Below are 16191 nucleotides of genomic sequence, written 5' to 3'. Positions count from 1 at the left end.
AAAAATGTCACTATTGATTTTTAAAAATCAAGTAAAAATTAAGTAGAAGAAAGACTCTAAGTGCATCCCCCCCCCTCTGCTCTCTACTTGTTTCATGTGTTGCATTTTTGTCATGACTGTGCTGCTTTTGCAGGCAGCAGCAGAGTCGACCGTGTGCAGTGACACACTAAACTGGCAGAGAGACAAGCAGGCAGATACAATAGAAATTAATTCAGCTTGTTAAAGTGCAGCTGTCTGGTCAGCACTGAGCAGGTGTCACCCCTGTCATCCCCCACCCAACTTCACTCTCCACATTCATCTATTCATTTGCACTCCCCTTCCCCCATACAACCCTCTAGCTTGCTATTATAACTATCAACAGCATTTCAGTCATAAAACAACAAACAGCCATGTACTATACGACCTGTTTTACTACACAAGTAATAAATAAGTAACATAATAATTCATAATTTGTCCATTCTTGCATCTTTCTAACTAACACCTTCCTCTTTCCCTTCGTCCAGCTCCTTGTTGCTTTATTCTAGTGTGAGACCTCCCCCAGGCAGACATGAACCTACAAAAGAATATGTTAAAAACCGACTAAAACAAGCTGTTATGTGATAGATATTTTGAGTTAATGAGGCAGTTGATGGTGCCATAAATTCTTCTGCAGGAAGAATTTAATGCATTTCATGTACGATGGCAGAAAAAAGCCAGGAATGATCTGAACAAAAGGGGAAATGAATTACTGAACTCATGCTTAGAAGCTGAGGTTGTTTCGGTGGAAAAGTCTGCTGTTTGCATTCATGTCGCCAGTTTTAGCAGTGATCTCTTCCCTTATCCTCATGACACTAACAGATTTTATATTTGATGCACTGTCATTCTTATTTTCTGCCGTAGATAACACATAACTCTAAAATGCAAAAAAAACAGGTTCACTCTACAAATTCAAACTGAGCAGATGGGAGGGTTTGTAGGTCAATTCTTTGATGTTTTGGGGGAATTTAAATAACCCATGGACGAGGTTACATTCTTCCAAATAGCATTTAATGAGCGAATGCATATTTTATTTAAGACATTTAATAAATTACCTTAAAACTTGCACTGATTTCACATGAAATGTAAATGAAATATCAAACACTTTAAGTATTTTTTTTTATAAAAAGTGTTTAGAAAGCTTTAGAACATATGTGATATACAGTATGGAGATAAAAATGTACAGAAAACACAGACAAACAAGAACCCAGGACAGGATGGCTTTGTGACAGGACAGATTTTAATTCAGTGAAGTCTTCATTATGATTCTTAGTTCATATTTCTTATGAAATCCCAGCAAGGCGAGGAAAAATACAAAGCTACAGCACATTTTCTATCATTTCCTTCATCAAAAATTACATTAAATTTAAAGTTAAATGCAAATTAAAGTTAACCTGTGCATAATTTCAGATATAAAACCTACACACAAACGGTTCTTTAAGGTGAAACAGAGAAAGAAGAAGGTGACATAGAGGTTCCCAACTTTCCGTCGGGCCTCCAAAGCCCAGAACCCCTCCCTGTCTTCAGCATTTACCTTCATCTTATTGCCCTACACCCGTTCATTTGAGTTGCCTGCTCTCTCCTCCGCTGAGCATCCTTTTTTACAGCTATTCTCCATCTCTTTGCCACCTGGCCCTCTCTCCCCTCCCTTCGTTCCTCGTTGCATCTGTTGTCTTTCCATCTTACACTCTACCCCCACCCCTTTCCCCCTTCCTCCCCGCCGGTGGTGACCGTACACCGACCGGATCACAGACTCTTGTTGTCAGTCACTTTCCCGGCGAACAGACGGCAGCAGCAGCAGCAGGCGGAGCGGAGACGGCAATCCCCCCCACACGCACACATCTACCCCACCCCTTTCAAAAAACAAAAAAAACAAAAAACGGAGGCAGGAGGGGAACAAAACCTTGCGGGACACCTGTGCTGCTGGATTCCCTCTTTTGGGGCTTTCATGAACATTATTAGAAACCTAAATTCACACCCAGTTTTTGGGTTATGTGGACGAGCAGCGGAGATCAGTAAAACTGGGATGTAGACGCAGAAAAAAGCGGCCAAATCTGCTTCGATTGGACTGTGGCGAAGCCGTCGGCGGCACCACCAGTAGCACCAGCACCAGTATTGGTCGGTCGGCGGATGGAGATGCGTTGTGAAGGCGGAGGGATGATGATGATGATGATATAGCAGGTTGCTGCAGGGTCGTGCCGCATTGCCTGGCCGCCGCGAGCGACGCCGGGGAGTCGGTGATGCTGTCATCGTCATTGTGCCACAGAAAGAGAGAGAAAGAGAGGAGAGGCTCTGACATGGAGGGAAGCGGATGTCTGTCGACTCCGAGCTCAGGCCGCCCGGATCAGCAGGTTGGATGTACCGCCTGAAGGCTGGAGGACCTGATTCATGATATACATGGTGGGAAATTGTGATAAAGTTGAATTCTTTGTGGTGGAACTGATTTTTTTCTGTGCGCAAAAAGTGAATGGCCCATATGTTGATTATGCATCACAGGAGCATCATAGCAGCTGCGTGTGTGCCAGTTCAGGGTGGATTACGTCTACAGAGCAGCAGGCCTCCATCTGAAGTCAGCTACTGATCAGGAAAGCGTGAAGAAAACACTTCAGTATACTTTCTTACCCTGTTGCTGCTCCGGGGGTAACCATTTGTACTGGTGTTTCATTGGAAGCTGGTGTGGTGTGATCCCCCGTGGAGGGACAGCTGTTGCAAAAGATGACTCACTTACAGGCTGGTTTGTCTCCAGAGACCCTGGAGAAGGCCAAGGTAGAGCTGAAAGAAAACCCTGAGACTTTACACCAGGACATCCAGGAGGTCAGGGACATGATCATCACCAGACCGGACATCGGGTTCCTCAGGACAGACGATGCGTTTATCCTCAGATTCCTCCGAGCCAGGAAATTCAATCACTTCGAGGCGTTCCGGCTGCTGGCACAGTATTTTGAGTACAGACAGCAAAACCTAGACATGTTCAAGAACTTGAAAGCAACTGACCCGGGCATTAAGCAGGCCCTGAAGGATGGTTTCCCTGGCGTGCTCTCCAATCTGGACAGATATGGCAGGAAAATATTGGTCCTGTTCGCTGCCAACTGGGACCAGAGCAGGTAACAAAGAGGGGTTGTTATTAATGAGAAGAAAAAAGGGCTTTTGGAGAGTAGAAATCAGTGTTTTAATCTTTATAAAGTGGAGACTGGTTTATGGAACTGTCTATTCAGCACCACACAGCTGTTGTTTACTAGGAAACTACAAGAACTCTTTAACCAACTAAATAATCTTTATGGAAATATTAAAATAAAAGTATGAAATCCAAAATAATAAAAACACATGTAGCTAAATATCCATATATATCACCCGTACACTGTGTAAATGCTGAGCTCATTTCCTGGCAAGGATTTTAAGATGGGAGGACATTTAGTGAGGTGGCCCACTGATGTTGGACTAATTGGCTCAGGGTCAGCATTCCAGTTCATCCCAAAGGTGCTGTCTGGGCTGTGTCCAGTCACAGCACACTGTCTGCAGCGTGATGATGAAGCGTAATACCTTTTTTTTTTAATGAGGACTGAGAGGTAGCCTATCCCAAATCACAAATCACAGCCTCACACCAGAGGTCTGTGGACAGGGGGGAGGGTGTACAGTACAGTTTGTACTTATTTATAATTTATTTCAGCATAAACACACAATGTCAAATATTCTCAAGTCTGGCTGCATGGTTTTTAGTCTTTTTACCCAAGCTGGGGAAATGGCTCTGGTCACCTGGTCTACAGTTTTGCCCCAGACTTAAATATCCAAACAACTATAAAAAAACAAAACAAAAACTGAGCTGTAATAGCTTAGCAGGCCATTGAAGATGTGACTGTATGTCTCCCTCAGGATGAACTGTTTTCAATTTGATTTCGATTTTGGTGATCAAATCTTTATTTTGTAGATACAACACAGGCAGAATTTTGTGTTCCTTGCAGTTTACTTTGGTTTATCACCAAATAATGTCAGGCAGTAAACTAAAGTTACACTGATCAGTTTTATTTTTGAATGTCTTTGACTGATATAAGATTTATACAGGCTCTGTTGCATTTATTGCTAAGTAACAAAGTTAGCATACTACTAATATGTTCAAACTAAACAGTGAATATATTCAGCATGTTTGCATGACTGTAAAGCAGAACCTTCCCATCCAGTAAAAAGCAGTTTAACAGACACCAAAAAGACTTTTATAGATGTCTGAAAAATACTGAAATTAGTTTTTACAGGCATTTTCTCACTTTGTTGACATGGCTACAAAAAATGTTTACATCTAAATTTGGTTAAAATGGTACATCGTTCTCTGCAATCTCCTCAGCAGATTTAAACTGTTTCTCGGGGCCAGTAATAATTTTTTTAAGTTTGCTTATTTGAAGAAATAAAAAAGGCTAGGTGTGATCTGTATGTCTAAATAATGGTCTAAACCAAATTTAACCCAATTTTAGTTTCAGACCTTCGGTATAATCAACAGAGAATTACAGAGTGGGTAACCATGAGTTGATGAAAAGCTGATGTTAGGTTGAATTTAGTTCTTTGCAATGGCCATAAAATATTTTTTTTTTTTCACCTTTCACTTTCCAAATAAGTTTAGTTTCAATGTATAAATACGTTTAAATGGCTGGTTGACCAGATTAAACCCAGAAAACAACACCCACGTCTCGTGTTCTGGGGCCTTGTCTTGTTATCTTATGACGCCTTGAAATGAAGTGTTGGTTTCTTGCACGTGTTTGTCACATCCTGTATTCATCTTATGCCTCATGTGCCCTATACTGTAAATCATCTCAAGACCTTTCAGGGCCTGGCTTATTCACCCACTGTGGCTTATTTCAGGGGAAAATCTTTGTAATTACAACTATCAGATAGTAACAGGTTTAAATAGAACATGGTAAATGGACTGGTTCTTATATCGCGCTTTTCTACTCTACCGGAGCACTCAAAGCACTTTAGGCTTTAGATATGAATGTTTACGCTTTAGATAAAGTGGTGTCAGAGTACTTAATTCAGTAACATAGGGGCTGTTAGATACCCCTCATTACTCTGTGTTTATATCCTTACAATTGTAGTCAATAAAATAACAAATTAATGTAAAATTAAGTGCTGAAATTACATTTCCTCAACATTTTAGGGATGAATCTGCAGACAGCATTTGTGTATTTTTTTGTTATATTTTTTCATTAGTCTGTATTACTGTCACTATTCATTCACAGAGTCTAGTGCTTTACTGTCTCATAAATAACAGCACAGACTGAGCCAGACTGGTTCAAGGCTAGAAACTTGACTCATATTAAAGCTCTAAGTTGCAGTTTATTTGGCTTCAATATAGAATCGGGCTTGTTTATTGTTTTGGATATAACCAGAATCTGTAGAGACGTCCACCATCTGTTCCACATGTCTGATTACACAACAAATAATTTACCGTGTATCTAATAAAAAACAAGGAAATAACAATAACCCAACAGATCTCGCTCGCTTTCGCATGACTTTGATCACATAAACTACACATAGTGTGATAAAACCTTTATGTTTTAGTGTGGTGTCAAGTAGAAAAAGTTTGCAAGTTTTAATTGCATTCATAAGATTAAAATAAAATAAATGATTGATCGCTCCTCTCTGAACATGAATCAGTTTGTGAAATCTGTCTGGGTGTTTCATGTTATGCTTTTGTTTCTGTCCAGTGCAGTTTAGAAAGACTTAAAAGCTATGTTGGATATTCTGGATATATTATTAGTAGTCTCAACTAGTAGACGCCTCAACTTGTGCCCGCAATTATGAAAAGGACATCTGTTTTGCTGCCTGATAAGCTAATTAAAAAGTACATTATCTGTAGACTAAGGCAATAGGTTTCTTGATAAGGAAGCAGAGAAAGATGAAGAGCGAGATAAGATAATGAAGGGCAACAAAAAACAGGAAAAAAAGCACAAGTGTTAAATAGGTACGTGAAGCATCTGAGGTATCAGCTGGATGAAAACCCACAGGGATGGACGAAAGTAGCACCAGGGACCACACAGTCACCAATGACAGCAATTAAAATGTCCCTGAAAACACCCAGCAGATACATTTGAGCTTTTTCACAACCATTTTGTGGCACAAAGGAACTAAAGACCTATAATTAATTCATGACCAAATTAAATTGAGTGAAGGTTATCAATAAATTTTACTGACAAAGTTGTGTCAGGCTGATTCAGAGATACCGTCTACAGCTCTTTCATGAGATTTATGAATGAGGGCAGTTCAGCACTCTTGTCTTTTAACTGATTCAAGTAACATTTTTTATTTAATAAATTCTTTAGTCAATGTTAGCAAATGTCAAAGGCTTTATCAAAGTTTGTCATGAGCGAGTTTGATGTCCGCGGTGTTGACCCGTCTAATCAGAACTCAAACCAGAGATTTTTTTTTATCTTGCAATCAAATGCTGCAATAAATCCTCGAATTTGAGAAAGTGTAGCTGGGAGATGTTTGATATTTTCAACTTTTAACTTTACAAATGTCCTTCATCTCCTTAGCTCGTTAAACCGTCAATATATATACTTTTTTTCATTTCTCTTCATGACTGTAAAATCTGTTCTGCTATTTTGTTAAATTAAAAGCTATCTTACATTCGTCTCAGATACACGTTTGTGGACATACTGAGGGCTATCTTGCTGTCACTGGAATCTATGATAGAAGATCCCGAGCTGCAGGTCAACGGCTTCATCCTCATCATTGACTGGAGTAACTTCACCTTCAAGCAGGCATCCAAACTGACTCCCAGCATGCTGCGACTGGCGATTGAGGGACTACAGGTAAGGAGCTGGGTTGGATCTGACTCTGACTCCAGAGCTGCAGTTTGCATCCCGAAACATGAAAATGATTTATTTGATCCTGAACCAGAATTGTTCTTAAATCCTGTACGAAAAGCTTTAGTTTCATTTTGTTTCACACTTTACAATCATATCGAATGTCCTAATATGTTAGTGGCAAATTATTCTTATTTCCTGAATATATTTGACACTAGAGCAAAAAGTTAGCAACTTATACATAGATTAACATAGTAAATAGGATAAATATCCTATATTCTAAGCTTCTACAATTATAGTCTTGTCCCTGACCAACTTTATTTTCCCTCTTCTGTAAAATCGTAAGCTTTACTTTTCTCTAAAGTACTATTTTTGATTTTGCTACAGCACCGGAACAAACCTCCAGCCCTCTTTCCATCATCCTCTCTGCAGTCGAAATGTTCCACTTAGGAACAAGTCAAGCACCATGTTAAAGCTGTGAGCTTCTTTAAATCGCATGAGGAAAAAAATAATGACATTTCCATTTTGATTACGCACTGCTGGGTATTTCTTCTTCTTCTTCTTCTTTTCAAGCCTCATTTGGCAGGTAGATGATGTAAAAAAAAGTGATTTTTACTGGTTGTCAGTTTGCTAATAAGAGGTGGTATTCCAGCTTTTATCGTGTAAACAGAGAAATGAAGTGAGATATGACATTTATATTAGTATAGTTACGATTTTTTTCATGGCATGAAAACGCATTAGTCTTCTTAGCCGTCACAAACACCTTTAACGTTATTACTGAAATAGGTTACGGGAGAAAAGACTCACAGGCAGCATATAGCGCTGTCCTCGTGTCACTAGCCAAACCCGAGAGGAAAGGTCTTGCTTATTGCTGTGTTTGGGTGACAATTACTCGTGTTGTGGTGACATAAATCTGTCTGTAGTCACATTAGGGGATTTGTCTTCTTTATGGGGACAAAGTGCCCATAACATACATCAAAGTTTAAGATAAGGTTAGGACAAAGGGTTGGTAAGTAAGAGTTACTTCTGAATGAACTAAATGAAAGTCAATGTAATGTTCTCTGAAATCTTGGAAAAATTTGTGTGTGTGTGTGTGTGTGTGTGTACATAGATAAGGGAGGTTGTTATTGCTTTCTCGACATCTCTGTGAATCATCTGCCAATTTGTGTTGAGCCCCATTAGTCAAGTGAAATCTAAGGGGAAGTGTTTCTTGAGGGAAGTGTTGAGTGAGACGCAGCGTGGTCTGAGAAATTACCTGATATGTCTGTGATGGATACCAAAGTGTCACAACTGCATCGTTTGAGTTTTACACTTAATTTGGATCCTGTGGTTTTTTTCTTGCAAATTCCCTGAGGGTAAAACAAGCACGACAGAAGCTTTCCGTATACCTCTGTGAGAATAGAGTGTTTACCTTCCAAAAATCTAATGTTGCTGCTGATAAACAGGACCTGCATCAAACCCTCTTTTGAATATAAAGAAGGCTGAGAGTAATGACGGTTATCAAATTACCTTACCTTTGTAGTTGGTACTGTGTAAAAGGCCTCCATAGCAACAGCTGTTGTTGTTTGGTCCATAGGAGACTTGTTGGTCGTGTTACCTGTGATTTTAGGGGTTTGAGCATGATGACAATATATATGTTTCACTTCAGAGAGAAATAAAATGTAGAAATCATCCAGTGCTGTAATGACTGGTGACTTTTCGCAGCTACATTTTGAATGATTGAACCGGTGCTTCTGATATTCTGGAAACCAAGCCGAAAACAGAAGATTTTCTTTCAAATAATGACAGGAAACATTGATCAGTAACATGAAATTCTCACTGTATAATTTACACTCAGCGGACAGTTTGTTAAGTTCACCTTCCCAGATCTGCTTCAATTCTTCATGGCATAGATTCAAAAAAGTGTTGAGCCACATAAACGCTGGCTGCACATCCACAATGTGAATCTCCCATTTCACCACACCCTAAATGTGCTCTGTTGGATTGAGATCTAGTGACAGTGAGTTTGAGTACAGCAAACTCATTGTCAGGCACAACCAGTTTGAGATGATCTGACCTTTATGACATGTTGTGTTATCCTGCTGAAAGCAGCTGTCATAAGATGGGTACAGTGTGGTCAGAAGGGATGGAAACAGTCAGCAAAAATACTGAGGTAGGCTGTGACATTTAAACAATGCTCAGGTGGTGCAAAGGGCCCAAAATGTGCCAAGATCCAACATCAGAACTGGGCAGGATGGGTCCATGCTTTCATGTTGTTTAGACCACAGTCTGACTACCATCCAAATGTCAGCAGAAATCAAAACTTCTCAGACCTGACAATGTTTTTCCAAGCTTCTCTCATCCAGGGTTGGTGACCCAGTGTTGCAGCTTGAGTTTCCTGTTCATAACTGATACGTGTGATGGTGTGGACTTTACTGCTGTAGCTCATCTTCTTAGAGGTTTGATGTGTTGTATGTTAAAAGATGCTCTTCTGGTTGTGATGAGTGGTTATTTGAGTTACTGTTGCCCTCTTATCAGCTTATAACAGTCTGAACAGTCTGAACTGTTTACATGCCTAAAAGCATTTTGTAACTGTTGTGTGTATTTACGTGTATATTAGGGTGGTTAGGGTTGCAGTGGTCTGGTAATGTTAATATCATGGCTTTGTACCAAATTATACAGAATTGTACACTTTTTTGTATCATTATACACATTATAATGATAGAATTAATTAATTAATTATCATTTACCCTTTGCTTTTTCTTATGAATTATGTGTTGGAGATAGTCTCAGGGTTCACTGGTCAGTTGTTTGGTCAACATACTTCCATCTGGCCAAATTCTCATTGGTCTAAATATAGGTGACTAGTCTTATTGTCACTAGTTGGCAAAATCCTGCTATTTTGCAAACTAATCAGCAATTCTTCTTAGAAGAGACTGAACTATGCTCCCTAAAGTCACATTTCTACTAATCCCCACAAAGACAAAGACGTTAGCAAAGTGCATTTCTTCTTTAGCCGGATACTTTGATGCTCCTTTCCACCTCCTCCACTTTCTGTAAACATTAGTTTTCTGCTGTCAGCACACAGTTGATGTGGTATGTTGGTGAGGGAAAAATCCTCCCTTTTTTCAAGGGGAGGAAATAACTGTAGACTCAAGCCAGTGCATCACTGTGATGAGTCCATACATAACACATTTCTGACGGCTCTCCAGACACAGATTAGAGCCTGAATTATTGATGGGAGCTATTAGCTGAGCCCTGAGTCATTCCTAACTGTGCGACTGCTTGGCCGAATGGATGTTCATCGCTTGGTGCAGAAAACAACGAAAATAGGTGCGATAAGGTGGTTTAATTGGTTTTACTTTGAGAAATAAAATGCAAAAAGAAAAACTAGACACTGAAATCGAAATGGCTGTGGTGATCAATTCAGTCTTATTTTTCTCAGGATATGAAAAGAAGAATATAATTTCTGATGGCCTATGGCCTTTACTTTCCTATTGTCAGCATTTTTTTTTAATTACCGCAAATGCCATAAAGTACCAATGTATCCTGCGAACAGTTATTGTGTTTGTGCATGTGTCCCGTGCCTCATATGCTTTATTTCTTTGTCCCACTGAGCTACATTAAAGCCTAAACAATATTAAAAAATCCATCATTGTGCCACCTTAATTAATATGTTCCTGAATAACACGAGTACACTCTTACACTTGTTTGTTTTGACTCAGTCACACAAACAAACGCTGTCCTGGTGTGTTGAATATTAATTGGAGCCACAAATACGTATTAGTTCACAGCTAAAAATACATAGGACCCTACACACGTAGTTTTCTCTGTTTTTGTAAATTTTGCTAAATGATAATAAGGAGAATACACATACCACTACTTAAAACCTGAACTACATACTTTTCTTGTTTAAAAGTCAGAAGACTCCAGTATACTCGGAGCAGAGGGCCTTTTAAATGAACCCAAATTCAAAAGCTAATAAAGGATCGTGCTGCAAGTTAGGTGCATATAAATTGCATTTGTGGCACAATTTTCCCCAAATAATAATTTTTAATCCAAATAAACACCTAGGAAATGCATTAAATATTGCATTTCAGCCTCTGTACAGCAGAATTAAGCCTGAATCATTCCCACACACTCAGAGAGAGATCTGAATACTGTTAAACAGTCAGTGAGTCACTTCAGTCTGAGCAGGTTTGGTTGTGAATCTTTAAACCATTAAGTGCACTGAAAGCAGCTGACTCACACTAATGTACGGAGCTTTTTTGGGTGTGAGAATTTGAAGTAGTTTCAGGCTGATTTATGGTAAATGGCCTGTATTTGTATAGCGCTTTTCTAGTCCCTAAGGACCCCAAAGCGCTTTACACAACCTGTCATCCACCCATTCACACACACATTCACACACTGGTGATGGCAAGCTACATTGTAGCCACAGCCACCCTGGGGCGCACTGACAGAGGCGAGGCTGCCGGACACTGGCGCCACCGGGCCCTCTGACCACCACCAGTAGGCAACGGGTGAAGTGTCTTGCCCAAGGACACAACGACCGAGACTGTCCAAGCCGGGGCTCGAACCGGCAACCTTCCGATTACAAGGCGAACTCCCAACTCTTGAGCCACGATCGCCCCAAATTTACACCAAATGCATCCCTGAGTTAAACTTTTCTGCACGTCAGCAACTTCATACGCTGCTGTCCATGTTTCTCTTTGTTTCTAAAGACTTTTCAGTTCGTTCTGCAGGATTTTCTGACGTCGATATGAACTGACACCAACGAGACATGTAAAAGCAGCTACAAGCATGCAGTATCATTAGTGTTTTAGAGGAACTGTTATCAATCTCAAAACCAAAAGGGGTGAACGTTTGTTTATTTTAGGTTTTGGTTAATCTCTTGTTTTTCTTGCATGGTTTTCAGTAGTGCTGTGACCACAATTCACTGCATGTTCCACACTTCCTTCCTATCAGCTGAAAAACAGGCTGAATATGTAACTACGGCAAATCAATTCCACTTACCTTGAAATTAATTCAAATTGAGCTTGACAGTTGAGTTTGCCTTTCGGTGGATAAATAATCTTAACCATCCCAAAATAAGCTAGTTTGACATTCTTGAATTGGTGCTCAAACTGCTTCATCTGTGCTTTAAAGTTTGTCATGGCAACCCTGATAGTGTTAGTTTTAAGGAAATAGCATGTAGGCCACATGCAGTGGGATCCAAATTTGTAGCTCAGTATTGTGAACAGATCACAGAAGAAGCAAGTCTGGATCCCTGCTGGGGCCCCTTCGAGGGCTCTGTGTTCATTTTTATATCTGCAAATACACGACTGATTGTGTTTTTCTGAGGATTATCTTTTGGGCTTTTATTTATTTTTTTATTATTTTTCTCTGTAAGTGCAAATCCAAGACGCACACAGGAAATATGGGGGGACAGCGATAGTGATGGGGTCATTTATTCTGTCTTACTCCATGACCCATTATCACTGACTGTTAAAGAGAATAAACAACATACTCTCTGCTTTGTTGTGATTGTGTGGAGGATCATGCTAGCCATTAAGGGTTTATCAGCATGACTGCACAAATATGATCAGCAAATTCAACGTTTCTGCCAGTTCTTTACAAACCACGTTCCAGGCTTAAGTTGACCCCCTGCTGGGTCTTTGACTGGAGATTTATATTTTCTTAGCCTAAAGCTATAACCGTTAAGTTAGCTAATTAATCCCGCTCCTGTTTTTTTTTTTTCAACATTAACAACAAAAAAAAACCTAAACCAATGTGTATACTGTCTTTAGCTATTATGTGTCCACTTCTGTCCAATGATTAAGACAGCCTATCTCGTTCATTGATGAATGCTAACAACATTATAAGCCTTTATGGTATTCTATGAATGGCTGTAAGAAATGAAGTATACCCAATTTCAGTTACATGTAGATCCACTTTGAGCAGGAATAATTTGAAGTAACTGTGCTCTGTATGACTGTTCATAAACAATGATGCTCATAAACATCATTGTTTATGAGCATTTGTTTACACAGCTTTCATCTGGGCGTTTAATTTGGGTTGAGGTCTAGATTTTGACTGAACCTTTGCAACACCTTCATTCTCAGTTTGGGCCAAGCTGCCTGACAGATGACCTCATATTTCACTCTAGAATACTTTAGGATACAGAGGAGGTCATAGTTGGCTGTGCTGTGCTTGGCAGCTGGTACGAGGTGTTTGCGTTGATATGTTGTGTTCGGTTTTTGCCAAATGTGGCACAGCATCGCTAAACAACTTCACTTTGGTTTATAGGCTCACCGTGTTGACATAAGACACGATGCTGCTGCAGTATGTTTAAACCCAAGAAAGTGGCATTGCATCAGTGTACTCATGTGGTACTCTGATGCAGCACATCCTTTTCATCTGCTCCTGTCTTTCCCTTCTAAAACGTTTGGTCAGCTGACCTGTCAGACATTAGTTTATGTAACACGTAATACCTCTTTTCCACCCACAGTTGGTCCCAACTTTTGGCCTTTTTTTTGGTGATGTTGTGTTTAGACCAGCTTTTTGGTACCTTCAGGTGGAAATGAATGGGATTCATTCTAGATTTGGCAGTGGCATGATCTTAAATCAATGAACGGCCCTTTAAGAGCCATCAGTTAGAAACTCTAACATGATGAAAATATGAGTAAGGCAGTGGCTCATTTTGAAGGCGCACCAAACTAGCTCCTGGTCGAGAATCAAACCAGAGTGTTAAACACCAGTTTAGGTATGTTATAGAAAAAAGCCTGGATCCTAAAACAGTGTGTCTCAGGCAGTTCAGCAGCAGTTAGACAGTGAGTATCTCCTTTTATACAAACTTTGCAAAATGTTTTATGTGCACAAAAAGCGTGACACAATAAAGGAAACAAAAACAGCAGAAAGTTGATATAATGGACACTTTTAAAGAAGCATGGCCGTAAGTCTCTGAGATTTCTTGTCATTGTGGTTTGCAGATTTTGAAGTCTAAAGGTTTGGAATACATGTGTGAAATATCTTCTTCAGTGATTGTAGATCTTATGTTGTGTGTCTTCTACCATCTTTTTTCTTACACACCTAGAAAAACAATCCTTCCAGTTGTGTTTTTTTTTTAATGTTTTTATTTTTTTGCCCTGCTTACCGATTTATGTCAGAACACAGTCAACGGGGCAAGAGTTCTGAGTTAGTATCTGATGCAACAGCGTTTGTGTCCTTAAGCTGAACTTCTCTGCAGTCTTTGTTTAATGTGCTGCTTCATTGTTTGCTGCAGACAGATGGTGCTCTTTGGGATTTGTGTTCCTATGCCTATAAGAACATACAACACAGTTCATGACTGATTTACTCGACTGTGTGAAGCACTACCTTCCACTTACATTTCTTTGTGTGTAAATTAGATTACATTCAAGTGTCATAAGAAACACAGGAGGTAATAAAGTGTGCGCAAAATGGGATTCAAACCCATCCTGACATAATCCTCCAGGATTACAGTGTTACAGAGGGATTAGAGCTGTGTGGTACTGTGTGGTTCTTTAAGGGTGTTCTTCTCAAAAGTATGATTTAAAGTAATATATGAACAGGTTTTACATGAAAAAACAGTTCAAGAAAAGTCATACAAATGACTTTAGAGATTTTTAAGGCAGGTTAAAAAACAGAGGAACATTGAAAAATCTTAAAACAAGAAAAGCATTAAACATTTAGTTGTGGACACACTACCACTAAAGTAAGAAATTATATTTTCTTAGCTCTTCATCTTGTTGACAGATTTTATTGTCTACACTGACATTATTTCTGTGTCATGAGTGTAACATGTATCATACAGTGGACTGCAGCAGCTTCTCATGCTGTCTTGTTCCTGAGGTTTAGATTTGTGAATCACCTCGTTAACGTGATCTGTCACAGTCTGACGCCATCTGACCTCAGATCAACTACCTGCCACTCACTGTAATGAATGAGCTGTCCTGAATCTGATGGGTAACCGACTGTGCAGTCGCTGACAGTCAGTGGACTCAATCTTGCAGCTTCATGTGTTTAAGCTGCATTCAAGGATGCAGCGTTTAATTTTAATGTCCTAAAAATCATGTGAAAAGCAGTGATATTCTGTCTGTGTGCGGAACTTGGCTCAGATTTACAGATCAGCTGGAAGGACTGCGTTATTTAGATTTTGTCCATCGCACAGTTTATGTTTTGTTTTTTATTGGGGGGGGGGGGGGGGGGGGGGGTGTTAGGAAATCCAATGGTTGCTCTCATTTTGTGTTTTTAGCAGAAAGCGTAATGAGATTCTGCTTCCATTAAATAATTAAAGCCAAATGGAGTAGCAGCTTTCTCTCCACAAACAAAGTGCATCACAGCAAAGCCGCGCGCCAACATCCTGCTATTCTTAAATCTATATATTCTATATATTTCTGTAATGCTTTTATATGTGTGCCATCAGTTCTGTCTACATTACTATGTCACTATATATGATCCAATTTCTGAAAATCGATTGAGTACACCAAAGAGCTGTGTTACTATATGATAGAATTTCTAGCCATTTTTCAGTTTACAAACTGCTTCACACGACCTCCCTCCAAGCTGAAAGCTGAACGCTGACACTGGTTTGGATGTAGCCTTGTAAAATAAATATTATTAAGGTTTGTGAGTATAAATGGATAGATTTACAGTACAAGGTCAGGTGCCAGGTGTCCATTCGTGCATTTCTCCTAAATATATTAGTTAGATTTTAGTAAAACTTCCATACAACGATCACCAAATGAGTCTTCACCCAAACTGCGCATGAGGTTAAACTCAGTGTCATATCGATCAGTTTGTGGGTAATTTTTCTTTTTCACAGAAACTGACTATTGTTCAGATTCTAGTGAAACCAGATGAATGTGTCCTGAATATGAATGTTTGGGATCTCATCTCTTCTCCATGGATTTTAATTTTCATTAGTTTGAGATCCAACCAGTGACAAGAAAGATCAAACATTTCTTAAAACTTTCTTAACTTTCTACACGAGCTGCTTCATGCATTACAATAGCCTGTGTCACCGATGTTCCGGTTTCTTCTTTTGGATCGTGTAACATATGCAATGAGAAAAGAGACATTATGCCAAATATCTCAGCCAATCAAAAATACATTAAATTCTGCTTATTGGTTGGGCATCATAAACGCTACCTGTATTTTTATCCACTGGGGTTAGGTTGTTTGCCAGACCCAATAATCTATTTTGTATCACTTCTTGCTGTTCTTCTGTCCTATTCAGGTTTTTATTTATGGATCTCAGGATGTGCAAGCTCACCCATAATCAATAAGCTCCTGACTGACTCAGCCTTTTTCTCTGTAAAAATTAAATAATATACAATGGATATGAGTTTCCAAATGTGCAGTATTATATCAGTCAGGATGTCTAAAATATATCATCTTGAAAATC

The 16191-nt window shown here is 39.4% G+C and overlaps 1 protein-coding gene across 4 annotated transcripts in view; it reads left to right on the top strand.

The window, feature by feature from the left end:
• Nucleotides 1-1524: 1524 nt before the first annotated feature.
• Nucleotides 1525-16191, top strand: part of clvs2 (clavesin 2) — a 50164-nt gene continuing 35497 nt past the window's right edge. For 3 of the 4 annotated variants that reach the window (XR_014271202.1, XM_082504986.1, XM_082504988.1), the window contains exons 1-2: nt 1525-3119; nt 6641-6815. Coding sequence is in view for 3 of the 4 variants with exons in the window: in XM_082504986.1 (XP_082361112.1) it covers nt 2731-3119; nt 6641-6815 (564 nt within the window). In the remaining variant the exon portion in view is untranslated. The remainder of the gene's footprint in view (nt 3120-6640; nt 6816-16191) is intronic. The other variant, XM_082504987.1, reaches the window with a different exon arrangement.

This window comes from Aulonocara stuartgranti, assembly GCF_965226115.1.
Source record: "Aulonocara stuartgranti genome assembly, chromosome: 15".
In the NCBI taxonomy this organism is placed as follows: Eukaryota; Metazoa; Chordata; class Actinopteri; order Cichliformes; family Cichlidae; genus Aulonocara; species Aulonocara stuartgranti.
The sequence above is the reverse complement of the archived record's forward strand: the minus strand, read 5'-3'. Positions and strand labels throughout refer to the sequence as shown.